Source organism: Arctopsyche grandis, chromosome 1, assembly GCF_051622035.1.
Source record: "Arctopsyche grandis isolate Sample6627 chromosome 1, ASM5162203v2, whole genome shotgun sequence".
Classification (NCBI taxonomy): domain Eukaryota; kingdom Metazoa; phylum Arthropoda; class Insecta; order Trichoptera; family Hydropsychidae; genus Arctopsyche; species Arctopsyche grandis.
This window is the reverse complement of record NC_135355.1, coordinates 41,461,264-41,479,712: the sequence shown is the minus strand read 5'-3', so window position 1 is coordinate 41,479,712 and position 18,449 is coordinate 41,461,264. Positions and strand designations below refer to the sequence as shown.

General features: G+C 33.1%; 1 protein-coding gene across 1 annotated transcript in view; it reads right to left on the bottom strand.

The window, feature by feature from the left end:
* Positions 1-18,449, bottom strand: part of Nlg3 (Neuroligin 3) — a 290,179-nt gene that overhangs the window by 17,002 nt on the left and 254,728 nt on the right. The window contains exon 9 of the mRNA XM_077436311.1: positions 5,444-5,582. Coding sequence (XP_077292437.1) covers positions 5,444-5,582 — 139 coding nt within the window. The remainder of the gene's footprint in view (positions 1-5,443; positions 5,583-18,449) is intronic.

Here is an 18,449-nt window from a genome sequence, read left to right as displayed (position 1 = left end):
CATTCAAATTTAAATTGGAATCTTATGACAGATCAGAGCTATCCAAACGCGGCTTTCTACTGGCCATTTGCAACTCACAGGTTGAAAACTTGGTCAGTTGGTCAAAATTTGACTTTTTTCACTACCATTTATTTTAAATGAAAAAACATCTGATAAAAAATGAGGAAGAGTGAGATGCGAAAAGAATACACAATTGAATTATTAAATAAAAAAAGTTTTTTAAAAACATACCTCTTCTATAATTTGTATATAAAATTATTATTTTGAATAAAAACACCAATATTTTTTTTTTACTATCGCCATCTATGTTTAAAACTAACAAACAAACGTCAACCGTAAACGTCAAGTAGAATGTCGGCGGGCAAATTACAAACGCGTCTTACACGATATATTTGCACCATCGTAATGGCGGAGGCTCCATTTACTTATATTGATGACCAAAATGAGCAATATGGCAAAGTATTAAAACGATCGGATAAGAGATAGAAATGACCACTAACACGAAAGCCATGTGAAACGTAAAGGAAGTATGTAAAAATCTGACCCAAACATAGTCGAAAGTCTTGAGATTTTTTGAATTTTTAAACATGTTTACTACCATTATATTTTATTATCAACTTAGCGGACACAATATTGAAATGTCTATCGGGGGCCAAACCAGGCAAAATGGCAAGTTTTCAAAGCGATCGGGAGTATTAGGAAAGGAACTCAATATTAATACAAAACATAGAAGAGGCTAGTTTTTAAAAAACTTTTTTTTTACTAGTTTTCTTTTGTTTTCTACTTTTTAAGAATTTTATTTATAAATAAAATTTTATTTAATACAAATTTTATATAAATTAATTTAATTATTTTTTACAAATTATTGTTTTTTTACAAATTTATTATTATTATTGTTGCGTAGGGGTGGGTGGAGGATCCAAGTCAAAGGCCAAAGTCGTTTCACATCATTTATTGATGATTAAGGAGATACACACACTGGCAGTGCTCAGTCCAGAATTACATGATATCGCCTACGTACCGCCTTATAAGGGGTAGATCTCTCAGGACATCTTCGAAGTCTAATCTGTTTACCTATTGTATAGTCACGTATTTGGATATGTATTCCCACGACATTCGGTCTCACGGTACCGGCTCTGAGAAAGGACTAATAACGGTCATTGTTTAGCCTAAATGCATTTAGAGTCTAGATATAATCCTTGAAACCAATTATCCCAGTCGCCCGGTAACTAAGTGCAAGCACTTAGTTAATCCGTTAACAGATAATCATTGAACGGTCACACAGTCTCTGGGATTCTATTCGCATAATCCGCGGTTTACGAAACATTATTTATTCATTGTGGTGTAATACCGCAATAATGAAAATAATTATAAATAAAATAATATAATAATAATAAAAAAGAAAGATTGGTTCCTACACCGCTACAACGCACCCGCTCACAACACGTTGATTGGGCAACAATTTGTGACAAATAATTTATTTCGCTTATTTTCCGTCTTTTCTATTGGACTGATTCGGCATTGTGTAATTATTTCGAATTAAAATACTACCGAAAAGAAGACGTATTGAAGATGGAAATGAGCTTAAAATAGACTAGTGCGTTACATTTGATTGGTTCTTGTACCCTAATAATGTACCTGCACATACTATTTTTACAAAATGAACGGTATTTGATGAACCTTATTTAAATTTATTGGATTCCTATGAATGCAAATTTACCTGAAAGGAAATCATCAACGGCTAAAACAAAAAACGCCACGTAGTTGAATGAGATGAGTGTTTTCAAAACAAAACTATGCTCATTTTCGGATATTACCTCTGATTGTCTCGATTCGCGCGATTTTCAGTAGAACGTATCGGCCGCGCAAATCGAGGGCAGGTTTTATATTATTATTATCATTATTATTTAGATGTGGAGTGCTGAAAACATGAACTGCTAAAACCAAAGGCTTTTGAGCGGAACGATGCGCTGAATGAGCCAGAAACCCCCCCAGCTAGCGGGAAGTTGGCAGACTTCATTAAATATTAATGAGCAAAATGGGGCAGACTCATTGAACCAGTCATATTTATAAGCTGGCTTTTAAGTATGACGGTACTCCAGTCGACACATTATTCACCGCATTTTCCCCATCATATTTTATATTATTTAATATATGCGAAAATTTTAAACTGATAATTGTGGAAGAATTTTCCAGCATTGCACAGCGATGAAAGTTTTTCATAAGGCCAATATTTGACGGTAGAAAAATCTGTTTTTAATCTGAGGCAATATTTGACGGTTTAAAAATCTGAGACAAATACGTCTGAAAAAACAATTTTTCAGACGTATTTGTCTCTTGGCGATAAAAAACTTGTCTGCCAGCTGATAAGATAAAACACCTTTTTGATCGTTTTTTTTTTTTTAATCTTTATTTCATACCAGGAAGGCATTACAGGAAAACCCCAATGCGCCTTCCTGGCCAATTACAAACAATACAGCATTATTTACATACCTCCTTTACGTTTCACATGGCTTTCGTGTCAGTGGTCATTTTTATCTCTTATCCGATCGTTTTCATACATTGCCATATTGCTCATTTTGGTCATCAATACACGTTAATGTATCGTCTGCCATTAAGTTGGAGATAAAATATCGTATACAACGCGTTTTAAACACGCGGAAAGTAAATCTCCCTGACGTTTAATAAGCGTTCGTCCCGTATCTTCCAACCTGTTCGCCTTGATATGGCGATATAAGATTTTAATTGTTTAAACGCCTATAATTCACTCTATATTTTATGAAATTTGCTCTATTGGTTCTCGTTATCTCTAATATATAAATATTTATAGTTTTAACTCTCATATGTGTATATAAATTTCAAATTTGGCGTGTAGCTTCTTGTAGGGTAATACACGATATATATTGATTTATGGCCAAATGTGTCAAATCTGACATTTCACGGCTTAAAGTATATCTCTTCACGGAGTTTTATCTGCGAGATAAGTATTCAATAAGAAGTTATGTTGTATCTAATTGTTAATATGATTTGCAATAAGCTTACATACATTTAGTTTTTTACAATAAGCTTACATACATACATCACATACAATTATTTTTAGTTATTAGCTGATTTAATTTTTATAATATATAAGTCGCTAAATTACGAAACACTAACTTAAACTCGATAATTAACGAGACATCTATGAATTGTACAAACATTTTATTGTAGTATTTACATTAATCATACTCAAATAGTGGTGACATAGTGGGTAGAAAGGATTTTTAGGCAATTTTTAATCGGAAATCGTTTCAACAATGAAATCAGAGAAAATTTTACAAACTCTGATAGGAAACGATCGACCAGGAGTCACAAATCTTGGTCTGACCAGCAGCATTACAGATATACTCAGAAAAATTCTTTTCAATCGAGGTCAGCTCAAGGGATCGAACCCGGCGCCTCTCAGTGGTAAGCAGAAGCTTAACGACCCATCCACGCTGCTGGCTAATGGCTGTAATTTTTTATTTTTTGCATAGATATACATATATCAGGAAGGCTTGACAAGAAGACCTCAATGCGCCTTCCTAGAAAATTAATTACAAACAATGCAGCATTTTTACAAACCTTCTTTTAGCTTCACTTACGATTAAAATTCAGGAAAAAAATTGCCTCTTATCCGATCGTTTTCATACTTTGCCATATTTCTCAATATAATTAAATGGATCGTTCGCCATTACGATTGTGCAAAAATATCGCGTTAAGCGCGTTTGAAACTTCTCCCAAGAAAAAGTGCCTGACTTAATTCGCCCAATATGTTCAATGGCATTGTTCGCCTACCACGCTCGCCTCGGCATTTTCTTGGTGAATATCCGTTTTTATTACATAAATCACTGTATTTCGAGAGAGGCTGACGAACACGAAATTAACAATTAATTAATTAATCCATTGATAAATATATAGATTTATACTATTTTTTTACAAATTGTACATATGTACATTAAATACAGAAAATTTGTGACAGCAGGTAGGATGACTTTTTTTGCCAATTTTGAGGAACCGTTTCAACAATGATCAGATAAATTGGCAAGCTCTGATGAGAATCGATCAACTTGGAGTCATAAATATCCGAGTCTAACCAGCAGTATTAAAGATGAGCCCGTGATCGAACCCAATAATCTAAAGATAAACGCAACCACTGAGCCATACTGCTGGCTTGAATACGATAAAGTAATTTTTGATCAGTGGTTAGGTTAAGTTAAGTTAACCTGAATGCTTTCAATTGATTGGTCACGGATTCAATCCCTGGCCTAGTGCTGCTGGCCAGACCTTGGATATGTCGATAGTTTCTTTTCAAGGTTTGCAAATTTATCCGACAGTTCCTTCATAGAAGCAGTTCCAAAAAATTGCCAATATTGTATTATTTCTCACAAAACTCGAGTTTTAAGCATCTCGAAACTGCTGATTTATAAAATGCCACAAAATATTTAACAAATTCATCCATGGATGTTTTTATAACTATCCGTAAAAATTTCTCAAAAGATTGTTTCTTTGTCTTCGGGAAGACAAAATAACTTCCTATAAAACCAATAAATAAATAAAATAAAATGGTTATCTGAAAGATTTGTCTTTAGTAGAATCTTTCGTACAATCCATATGCTATGCATATTTGCTATAATCCATATGCATATATAGTAATCAATTTGGAACCTTAAAATTTGGTATATTACTTATATGTACTCTGAAATTGAAGGACGTAGCCCTTTATTTAAAAACGTTCGAGAAACGCCTGGTAAGTTTGTTCATTTTTAGAAAGAGCTGAGAACTAAGAAGGTTGAAATATTTCATACAAAAGTGCAAGTGTTATAACCAGCAGCATGAACTAGTAGTTAGCATATATCTTGCTAAAGGTCAGTATGGTTAAGAGTTCGAGTCACCCTGCTTGCTGCTGGTCAGACTTCTGGTCAGAAGGTCTGGCCAACAACGAGGCACTTAATGGGAATCGAACCCGTGACATCAAGCACGAAATAATTCAATACTCACCACCATACTAGACCACGCTGCTGGTCATGTATGGTTTCTTATTATGTATTAAATATATATAATTTCTTGATGTGTATAATAAGCTCGTTGCATTGGAGCGATTACAAAATATGTAGTTAGTAGAATCAATTTTTAGTATCTGCATGTTAGAGAATTGGAATCGGTTCCAAATATTTTTTTACCCAAGAGCTGACTCATGAATGTATCGTATCTTTAACCGTAAAATGTATTAAATAATGAATTCCCAAATCGATTGAGGAGTATTCTAACCCTTTGCTAGCGTTATGAATTTGTAGTCGGAACTACATACATATAGCATCATGAAGTATGTGCATAAAATATACATATTATATAATGCGTCAGCAAATTTCGGCATCGACAGCACTTTGGCTCAAGTTATAATTAATATTAAAATAGTCCTTACCTGGGGGTAGTCTCCGAACTTGGTCTGATAGTCGAAGACGTAGAGGTAGGAGTTTCTGCGGAGGGCCGAGTGGAGATCGGCCGTATGAACCACGGGAGCCACAACTTGAGCATCGCTGAGAGCTTCCAGGGTCTCGTCCCTATAATCGAAAACGCATACATTCAATTACTGCATAACCACCTCGAGCACCCTACATACTACATATAATAGTCTAACTACATTACATCAAAATTCCTTCGACTATAACCACGTTTGCCTGCACTTATCGACGTATAATGCGATACAGTATCGTTTCGCATAAACTAGCGATTTATTATAAATCGCATAACCTTTTGTTTCGTTTTTACTTACCTCTTATTAAATTTACATGGTTTTCGTATTAGTGGTCATTTTTTATATCTCTTATCTCTTATCCGATCGTTTTCATACTTTGCCATATTGCTCATTTTGGTCATCAATATACGTTAATGTATCGTCTTCCATTACGTTGGAGATAAAATATCGTATACAATGCGTATCAAATATCCAGAATCTCGGGTACGGTGACATCTATGACGGTACGGCAAGCTACCATAATCTTTCTTCAACCTTTTCGCCTTGATATGGCGATATCAGATTTTAATTGTTTAAACGCCTATAATTCACTCTATATTTTATAAAATTTGCTCGTTATCTCTAATATATAAATATTTATAGTTTTAACTCTCATATGTATATATAAATTTCAAATTTGGCGTCTAGCTTCATGTAATGTAATACACGATATATATTGATTTATGGCCAAATATGTCAGATCTGACATTTCACGGCTAAAAGTATATCTCTTCACGGAGTTTTATCTGCGAGATAAGTATTCAATAAGAAGTTATGTTGTATCAAATTGTTAATATGATTTACAATAAGCTTACATACATACAATTTTTTTTTAGCTATCAGCTGATTTAATTTATCTGATGATTGAAAAGTTCATTTCTGTAAATACATAAACTCATTTATGGACAATCATACATTGATAAACTATTCTTAAAGCAAACCATTAAAGCAATATTAGTATTAATAAACTATTCTAAACTGTAAGGTTCCCGGCATAAATGAGTATACATATGTATTTCCGGCTGTAACTCATTACCTCAAATTTCATTGTTTATTCCTCCAAAACAAACTTTCTAACCAATACAAGCTACATATGTACACAGATCAAACAGCGATAGTTTTATTTTTAGTTATCAGCTGATTTAATTTATTTCGATTCATTATGATTACGTTATTTAACAGATTGATGTTTTCGAGATGTTATTTTTACTATGCTAAAAATGTAACTTAATATTGTATGCTCCTATCAGCAGTTCAGAATCTCTAGTCTGTCCATGTACATACGAAGTGGAAAGAGTTCTTTAGGTACATATTTTTTGTTTATATGTGTACTTAGTAACAATAGATGAAGTTTTGCGATCGTGCGAAAATTCTAACTTGATATTGTTGCGTAGGGGTGGGTGGAGGATCCAAGTCAGAGGACAAAGTCGTTTCACAGCATTTATTGATGATTAAGGAGATACACGCACTGGCAGTGCTCAGTGACATGATATCGCCTAAGTATCGCCTTATAAGGGATAGATCTCTCAGGACATCTTCGAAGTCTAATCTGTTTACCTTTTGTATAGTCACGTACGGATATGTCTTCCCACGACATTCGGTTCTATGGTACAGGTCAATTCTGAGAAAGGACCAATAACACCCAACTCGGTCGCCATTATTTAGCCTACATCCACTTAGGGTCTAGATATATTCATTGAAACCACTTATACCGGTCGCACGGTATGCACTTAGTTAATCCGTTAACAGATAATCTTTGAACGGTCACACAGTCTCTGGGATTCTATTCGCTTAATCCGTGGTGTACGTAACAATATTTTTTAGACACCAATATTTTTACTTTATTTATGTACGTAGTAACAATAGATGAAGTTTTGTGATCATGCGAAAATTCAAACTCGAGATTTTGATTGATTCGAACTCGGAATCGATTAGCGATCACGTTTTCATTTAAATAATTTTTCCTTAACCAGAAATAGTACTTTTACTGTAGAGAATCAAAATTTTTTGTATTTTTCTCAGAAACCTTTTTTTTATTCATATCTAGAAGTTTAAGTTTAATACCAAGTTATGTATAAAATTTGGTAAGCGTCCGTCAACCGGAAGTGGCAAATTACTCTTGTTCGATTTTTCTTCCACTATTTTTTTTGACTTCTTAAAGATGCGTGCTCTTCACGAAAAAAATCACGTATTATTCTTGTATCAATGTGATGAAATTAAAAAAAAAATTGCTAAATTTAATAAACCGAAAGTGGGATTTTTTTCTTTTAGAAAGTTCAAAAATGTTGTGACCACTATTCTGTCCACACTCCTGAACGTATCAAGCTGAAAATTTATATTTGTATTTTTTATGTACTAGCTTAAAGCTGAAAACGTTCAGGTCAGAATTCGTAAACCGGAAGTAATATTTCAGTATTTTATTTCGACCTTTTAAATTATTTTAATATTCTTGATATTTATTGTGCATAATACTGATAGTGATTTTAAGTAATAAAAAAAATTGAACAATATCCGACAATCGGAAGTAAAACTTTTGTCTTGTGCAAGTTTCCATACATTTGCCCTCAATTTGTATCAAAATTGCTGTCATAGCTATTAGTATTTCATAATGCTGCCAGTATGTGTGAATGTGTGTGTACGGTTCAATATCAGATTATGTTTTGTGACCTTCTTATATTCCTCAAATACATAGATAAAGTCATGGGTTGGTCACATCCGAAAATACACATCTCAACACGAAATTAGCCCATAGAGACATCTATGGATTTCGACTCATACATAAATTTTTACATATTGTACATAAATCAAATTCAGATATTTGTGACATAGCGGGTAGAGTAGTTTTTGTCAATTTGATGGAGGAACTGTTTCAACAAAGACATCAGATAAATTGTCAAATTCTGATAGGAAACGATTGACTTTTAGTCACAAATATCCAAGTCTGACCAGCTGCATTAAAGTTTAGCACGGTATCGAACCCGGTGACCTTTCGGTGCTAAACATAACCGCAAACACTGAGCCATACTGCTGGCTAATATATGTAAATATTTCAAATCATGACGTCATATATCGAGAAAATGTGTATTTTATATGTGGACAGTGTGTGAGTTTTGTATCAATGTTTAAAACGTTTACATAGCGTCTTTCAAACAACGAATAACGACGTGGTGTCTTTTTGTTTGCTTATTCTTTTTTCGTTGAGTTTTCTCGAAATGAAGGAATGAAAAGAAAGCCTCGTGCAATTTAGAATTTATTTAGTGAATCCTCTTTCCCATCTCTCCCCTACTGTGAACTGTGAGAAAACGCAGACTGACGAAACACATTACGTATTTTCCACTTTTATTTATTTGCATGGGTTAGACGTGTGATATTTATCATGCCGCTATTGGAAGTTCAAACAAATGTGTCTTAAAAATAAATTATTCTTATTTTCAATTATTCAATTTAGTGACTACAGCGTAATGATCTTATTATTTTATTTGCTCTTACACATATTGCTTTTATTTGCCATTCGATGTCACAATATATGTATGTATTTTAATCTATAAGTAAATGCAGGAAGTTGAAGCGCATGATTTTGGTGACCAGTTGACATTTTTGTTTTTGGAAAAGTTGAGATCGTTGAACTTCCAAAGCAATAAAACGATTGTTTGACGACTAGAATGGGATGTGGGGATGTTTGGTGGGTAAAAATCGATAGAAAGCCTTAACTTTGTATAATTTCATTCGTCAGTCTATTGTAAATAGATTTTTGAGCTCTTTTTCCTATTATGCTGTACATTAACATTAGAATGATATAATACTATGATTACTAACAAAATTAAATTAAAATTGTAAAATAGAAAATGATCAATAGATCAGCAACTATTAAAATAAAATTGTAAAATAGAAAATGATCAATAGATCAGCAACTATTAAAATAGATATAAGATGTATTGTGAACATAATTGAGTAATAATAAAAATCATTTAAAAATAAAAAAAAATCAATTCGTCAGTCCAACTACGAGTCGAACTCGCGTCATTAAAATATCCGGATCATAGCCATATTTGGATTCAATGAAGCCACTAAGCCAAGTTGATTATCATTTAGTCATCGGAGAGATTCTCTGATGAATATACTATATTAATTTGATCTGTTCTTGTGGCTGTACGAATTCTTATAAAGAACTGAATGCCGTAATGCAGGTAAGGTATCTAGTATATTTGATGATGTCAATGTTTTTCTCGTCTGCTTTTTATTATTACTAAATTATGTTCACAATACATCTCATATCTATTTTAATAGCTACTGATCAACTGATCATTTTCTATTTTACAATTTTTAATTTAATTTTGTTAGTAATCGTAGTATTATATTATTCTAATATTAATGTACTGCATAATAGAAAAGAGAGCTCAAAAACCTATTTACAATTCTAATAAATGCTCATAATACATCTAATACATAATATTAATTAAAGAATCTCTAAGGTCGACGATCGAAAGCAGATTGTGTTTAGGTAATCTGTGTGTTATACCGGAAGTGTATAGACATTTTGTTGTAATCACCGAGACTCTTCACAAGTGTGTTAGTATGGTTATTAGTGATTCTGTCATAGAATCTACTGGTTAGTTTATTAGTAATGTCTGTAACTTACGGAATATTATAAATGGCATGCATTTTTTTCAAGTTAGTGTGTTTTAAATTATTTTTAGGGATTTATTTTGTATTATTTGGAGCTTGGAAAGGTTAGTATTTGAGGCGTGAGCATGGGAATTTAGACGCTAATTGAAGTATGTCAAAACATGAATTGAGAATTACCTCAGAAGTCTAATTTATTTCTCATCTGGTGCGCATTTAAATAAAATTATTAAATTCAAATACACATCTGGGTTTCTCACTTTGACGCTGTGAAATTTTGAATCAGTTATATTTCAATATGCTTTCGTTCACCACCTTACGGGTCAGTTTGAAAATTGATTTCGAACGGTTCACATCCGACGAGATTCAATCTGCACCGGTTCCAGGTGTAATTGTAAATATTTGTCGACGTTGGCTCTAAAATAATTTTCCATTTGCCGTACATGTCGTTCTCGGAATTCGATGAAAACGGGCCAAGCAGTGGAAAACTGTTATTGGTCATTTGATCGTAAACCATTCAGCAAGTCGAGTGTGACGGGATAGAGAGCCCCGATTCGAGTGGTTTTATTTCACTACTTTTCAGCGAGGATATTACAGGGACCTAGTGCACATGTATGCGAATTCTGTTTTGAACTTTGTTTTTTCGCCAACGCCTAAATATAAAGGGAATACAAAAACGGGGAACGGCCCGAATGGGAGGGGCAATTTGTACGTGACGAAAAATTCGTGCTCCATATTGGAACGGAAATCATTTCAATATAACGCTACAAAACTATGCAATATTGTATAAAAACGCGATTCCGAAAATAAAGCACGAAACGGTTATTAAAGAGCGAATACGGCACACGGTATATAACTATGTAATGTACATATGGTATTTCCGAGACAGTTCCGGAAAATGTGGCCCGGAAAAATTGAAAATACTATCACAATTTTCTCCACTTAATGGAAAAATTCGGGTGTGACCAACCAATGACTTTATTTATGTATATATGAAGTATATAATATATGAAGTATAAAAAATATGATTTGATAATGAAGCACACATACACGTTCACTAATACCGACTATAAGAGCATTTTTCGTACAAGTTTGAGCGCCAATGTAGGGAAACTCACAGAAGACAAAAGTTCTACTTCCGGCTGTTGGATTTTGATTGAATTATTTTAATTACTTAACATCACTATTAATAGTAAATATAAGTCAAAAATATCAAGAAGTTGGACAATATTTAAAAGGTCAAAATAAAATAATTAAATATTGTTTAAAAAAAATACTACTTCCGGCTTACGAATTCTATTTTAAACCGTATCAATTCTAAATTAGTACATATAGTATGAAAATACGAATTTTCAGTTTGAAACGTTCCATAGCATAGAAAAAATCGTGAGGTCACAACATTTTTAATTTTTCTAAGATGAAAAAAATCTCATTTCCGGTGAATTTAATTTAATCATTTTTTTATGAATATATATTTTTTAGAAATAAATAGTGTAAAGTTTGGTGAAAAATCGTCAGCCAGAAGTGAGATTTTTTAAAAGTCAAAAATGTGACCACACTTTTTTTCACACAACCTTGAACGTATCAATTTGAAAATTTATATTTGTATTTTTATGTACCAACTAAGAGTTTATAAGTCATTTGGTAAGAATTTGTAAACTGGAAGTTGTATTTTTTTTAAAACAATATTTTATTATTTCATTTAAATATCATACACATGAAAAGAATAATATTACTGGAGGGCTTATATTAAATATCAAAATAGTAACATACCTCTCATTTTAGATAATATTTAAACCCGATTTTATCCAGCATATATTTGAGGAATATACGTAAATATAAAATTCAATTAACCACATAGACAGGTTTTAGAAACAGTTCTCCTGTAGATTTTGATTTTAAGTAAAGAAATATTCTTCTTCCGGTTGTCTGATTTTATCAATATTTATTTCAAAAGTTAATATCACTATTTGGGTTTTAACTACAAAATATTATTACATTTAAAAATTAAAAGGCTTAAAATAGTACTTTTTTAATATATAATTTCGAAAGAGACTTTGTAAGTGTGTAAGTATTATTGGTTCGTAAATCCGTGACGAACTACTGAATATTCAAATAAATTTAAATAAAATAAAACTATTAAAATAAATTTAATAAAATGTTTATTATTGTTTACCATGTTTAAGCGGTTTATATTAAAAATACCGAGCAAAGCCGGTTAGAAATACTAGTACTGTATATATGTAAGTATGAAGTTTGAGTATGATATGTTTAAAAGTTTCAAAATATACGCCCATTTTAAAAAAATCTCTGACCATTTCATGGAAGAGGATTAATACTAGATAAAAATCAGTAAAAATATTCGGCTTGAGTTTTGTCAGGATTGTAAAGATTCATATAATGAAATTATTCATACATGTAGATGAAGTAAAATAGCAACGAGGTCTGGATCAATGACAATCAAACATAATTAAAAGTTATCTTATACATACATAAATAATTGAATCTTGTATTCATTTACATATAGGTCGTTTTATTAAACCATTGAGAAGTCACACATATGTAAAGTACAGTATTTACTATTGAAATAGGACTCTGAATAAAACAGACAGTCGAGGCATTGTTGTCTAGGGCTAGACAAGTGGCTGAGATGACGCAGACAATATCAGAATAAGTTGAGGCCATACATACATGTGAACACTGTTAGTAGATACTACAACTGAGTATCAGCAGCAAATGCCAAAGTATCTCGAACATGACTTCCTTTTCATGAATACAAATGGTACGAGTGTGTGGGTTTGCAAATGGTACGAGTGTGTATTGTGGAAATAAAATGGCCGTGTAAAATAGCATTTTCTTTGGGACGTGTCATTTTATATATTGAAATATTTTTCATGGCAAAATGAGAGATGTTCCGGTGTAGTGGCGATTTTTTATGAAATTAACCCTCCTTCACCGAAGTGGGGTATGCAAGTGCCCCAAGTTTTACGTTTTTCGTAATAACTATGTATGTGGTTTACAAAGCTATACACCCTATATTTCTTGTATTCCTAGAATGAACTACAAGAAATTTATTTTAATAGATTTTGTATGATTTAGAAATGGGGTACATCGTAAAAACATACATTTATACATTTCTACGTTCCAAAGTATGATTTAAAGGCGGTGGCGATAAGTCAAGTTTTTGACTGTTTGCTTGCAGATTCGTGTTGATCGACGAATCAATGCGAGAGAAAGAGACAGCTATATTTTTGTAAACTATTGTTTTCGTCGCTTTTGGTGCGTGGCTATTGAGTAATGCAGTCGCCTGTTGGCCTTACTTATGTGCGTTTGCGTGTTGATGCTTGTCGTTATTTTTTAATACAAAAATAGTCAAAAACATGCTATAGGACTAAAACTTTTTATGTTGATGTATAAAATGATTAATAAGATATATATTGAACCCATTTGTATTGAGAAAAGCTTTATTTTGATTAAAAAATATTGGGGTCTTACTCGACCCCGGGTAGGGACACTCCTTCGATCTCGACTCTCTGTCCTTCAAAGGTTAATAAAGATTTTTATATAAATTAATGTACATAAATATCCGCTTGGTAAATAGTATTGTATTATGCTGCTGGATGAGTCTGTTTTTGGAATGTACATTTATTAATTATTTTTTTATAACTTTCATCAAACTGAATTACGCAAATAGCATGTAATTTAACGGTCACTTGATACTAAAATTTGACTTAACTGTGATTTATAAGCTAAAATTAACTGTTTTGTACAATGAGATGTAATTAACTTGATACTAAAAATACTTCAATACTAAAATTTATTTCTGGTTTAACGCAGCATGTAAATTTGATTTTGCAAATTTGAGGTTACGTATATGTTCGCCGATGACTGTCAAACGAAATCGATGACACAAAACATTTTTTTGCACAAACCTCGCTAGTTTTATTACAAAATGGGTATAATAATTTCAAACTTATTGTGACCAGTATTAGAAAAAACCTTTCCAAGCTCCAAATAATGCAAAATAAATTCCTAAAAATAATTTATAATACAACCATATATGTATACTAACTTGAAAAAACTGCATGCAATAAATAATATTCCGTTAGTTACAGACATTACTAACAAACTAACCCGTTGATTACTGATACTTAACAAACTAACACACTTGCGATTACAACAAAATGTCTATACCCTTCAAGTATAACACACAGATTACCTAAACACAATCTGTTCTGGATCATCGAATTAAGAGAGTCTTTAATTAATATTATGTATTAGATGTATTATGAGCATTTATATGAATTGTATATAGGTTTTTGAGCTTTTTTTCCTATTATGCTGTACATTCACATTAGAATAATATAATACTATGATTACTAACAAAATTAAATCAAAATTGTAAGATAGAAAATGACCAGTAGATCAGTAGCTATTAAAATAGATATAATATGTATTGTGAACATAATTTAGTAATAATAAAAAGCATTTACAAATCAAATTACAACAACGAATTTTGGACAGTTCTATTCATTGAAATTGTGATAAGTGGGACGACCTTAATGGCTTATGAAATTTAAAAAAGGTTCATAAAATATTGCACGAATAGATTGTTACGAATAGATGCTCTCAATCCAAAATCAAGCCAGAAAGTCAAAATCGTGAGATAAAAATATAGATCAGTCCGAGCAGAGAACTGTCAGAATGAAGCGTGGGACATTTGGAGGTAGCACGTACATATTTACATATATCAACATTATAATATAAAGATTTTAACATTCAGTATATAACCTTTTAGTGAAGTGAAAGTATACTTTTAGTGAAGTGAAGAAAGTAAAGTATGAGAGAAAAGAGTGATCCAACAATACATAAGCAGTGAAGTTTTTCCCAAATAGAGTTCATATTTTATAATTATACATAAAAAATTGTTTATTCAATCTGTAAGTAAGATTTATATAATTGTAATTTGGAATTTAATATCGTTTATATATAAAGGATCCGGATGTGAAGGATTCCAAGCGAAACGCGCAGACTATTTATTGTACATGTGTCTTCGGGCTTGTTCTCCAACAAGTGACCATAACAACACGCATCCAGTCTCTCATGCATACCACACACACACTTTATCCCTAGCAGTTTGACCAACCATACATACGGCTCGGCTCGTTTAAAAATCATCCCTACATATATTACGGAATAATTTATCAACAATCATCAGAATGTTAAAGTGGCTTCTACGAATAGTTGTTTTTCATGTTAATTTCTGAAGTTTTTGTGGATTTCTTAAACCAATTGTTTCCGCCCCACCATGTTTAATCATACACATGTATGTACAATATATGTATGTGTGTTTATATATGTATTTTTATTTAAATATTTGTTGATGGGTGTGTTGCCACTGTGAAATGCACTTCCGTGTAATTGCAGACGAGACGGCTCCCCCTTTCGTCGACCACATAACTATTTCTTAAGCGCACGAGTATGGATGTCGTTTTTTTCCCCTCAGTTTCTTATGCAAGAGCCTCCCCTTTTCCTCTTTCATTATGTCGAGAAAATGAGGGTCGGCTGGGATGGGGCCGGTATGAAGAAAAGTCCGGCGAAATGAGAGGAGTAGACGCGGTAGTCCGTTGCAGCGGAGCATTTTCCCACCCCTCGCGAGCTTTTCATTTTCCGGCCTCGGATATATTGCGAGAATTAAGCATGCACAAGAATTTCCTCCGGAAAAGTGCTCTCGACGAGAAAAACAAGATTTACATATGGTAATGTAACAGCCGAACAGCGGAAAAAAAATCGCGGAAAGAATATGGCCGTATATGACAGTCGCCTGTGGCGAATAGCCTAACCGAGACCATTACTTTGCCATCAATCTATAATAAATCATTATAAAATATCATCTTTGCTGAAAAGAGTCGCAATTTGTGCACAGTAAAACTCTGGAGGCATTCTGAAATCCGAACCATATATTTCGATGACTTTTTAGACAAGTAAAATTGATATGAGGCAAAATAAAACTGACGGTATAAAAATCGCTGCAAACGACGCGACAGCATGTTCATTTTGCTGCATGCTCATTTCATACTATTGTCTCGACTTTTGCCCTTTTAAACTTGCCAGAAAGATCCAACTCAATTTTAATAACACTGTTTGACAAATGATGACTTTTTTTTGGTTCAGAGACGAGATATGACTTTTCTTATAGATCTATGCCCAGTGAATACGAATCTGGTAATAAAAAATGTTGATTGGCTCAAGATTCGGAGATATATGTGTTTTTAAATAGCTATATAATATTTTTTAATAACCAAAATTCTATTGATAACTGGCTTACCGCGATAAAATAAACGAATTTTTGTTATTAATCCACAAGAATAGTCGAAATATGATTTTTCTAAGTGGAGTTTTATTTTATTCTCATATTAAGACAATTTAATATATTATCACTATTAATTAAATTCAGATTCATGTAAATACGAGTAAATACTAGTACGAGCTTTTAGCTCGCAAGTTTACCGATTTAAAATTCAGCACACTTCCAATTAACCCTTTTAAATGAAAACAAAAAATAGTGTGGCCAGAACACTATATCAATAAACATGTTTCAATATAAAATACTCAATATAAAATAATAATAACAGTGGGAAAAAATCTCAAGTGAAAATACGTACTTTTGACTTTTAGATTTGAAATGGACGACTACTTAGAGAGATTTGAAAGCTGAAAAATACTAGAAATGAAAGATAAAATACCCGATTATAGATTTCAATATTCATTTTAACAGAAAATTGACAGATTTTGAGACATCGACCGAACAAAACCAAGACATAGAAAAATCGCGCGATTTAAAAAACACATATACATATCTCCGAATCTCGAGCCAATCAACATTTTTTATTACCAGATTCGTGTTTACTGGGCATAGATCTATAAGAAATGTCATATTTCGTCTCTGAACCAGTTTTCATGTCAAACAGTGTAATTGTCAATCATCAATGCTCTCTCTCTATATTCTGCATATCTCTCTTTCATACATGCTTAAATTTAAATAGTCGCGAATTTTACTGCATGAATGCTGCATGCATGCATGCAGGCGTGTCGTTTGCAGCGATTTGTAGCAAACCTTAAAATTATACGCTATTCGAATGTGAGCATAGTTGAAGTCATAGTGAAAATTACAGTGTAAATGTCCAACGAGCAAAAGTGTCATTTGAGTGAACTTTCGAATGGGTAAGTTGAGTGTGAAAAGCTTGCGGCATTTCGTCCTCGTTATCCTAGTTTGTCCTAGACAAAGCATGCGACTTACATGGACAAAGTTCCCCGACGAAAAGTATATGAATTGTCACACGGACGTGCTGAACTTCATTACCGGAATCTCCTATCTATCCGGGAGAGGCTTCGACGGAAACCATGCAGATGTATCTCAGATTCGTGGCCGAGTTTAAACCGGAAGTGGTAGCTGTCAGTACCTCGGCCAGTTTTGCACGTGACGCAGTTTCAAATGGCGACTGCAACACGGAATGTTCGCGACGCTTTTGCAAGAAGAATAACGCACTGAGAATTCTAATGAAGTCCTTGCAGATGGTCGAGAACCAAATGCTCTTTGCATGGTAAACGTCAGCTACTCTTCGAGTGACATTTAATTCAATAGGGGCATATATTTCAATAAGGGCAAATATATGCCCCCAATTATTATTATTATTATTACTTTTATTTAGTACTAGTGTTGTACCCGATGACATACATATTATTGCGTAGGGGTGAGTGGAGGATCCAAGTAAAAGGCCAAAGTCGTTTCACAGCATTTATTGGTGATTAAGGAGATACACGCACTGGCAGTGCTCCGTCTAGAATGTCTTGATATGGTCTAAGTACCTCCTTATAAAGGACAGGTCGCTCACGGCATCTTCGACGTCCGGTTACTTCCCCATTGCTTAGTCACGTACTCGGATATGTAGTCCCACGCTTTGGCTTTGTCAGTTCTAAAAACTCCACGGGAATGCGACCGAGTGCCGTTTACCGCCGCTAAGAGCATTCGGGGGTCTCTCATTGCTAGCCGACTTGCACTTAAGCCTGGAGATAATCCTCGAAACCAATTATAACGACGGCTCCTTTTAGCATACGCTACAATATCATTACATGGGTGTTAGCATATTAAGTTATTAAATTAAAAAAAAAATAAAAGAAATGTGTCATCGGTCATGAGTTTGATCTCCACACGTTCGAATTTTTTACAAGCCTCTTCTTACTTCACTTTCGATTTTTTCGTCTGACGAAATTTGGGTTCTTATCCGAT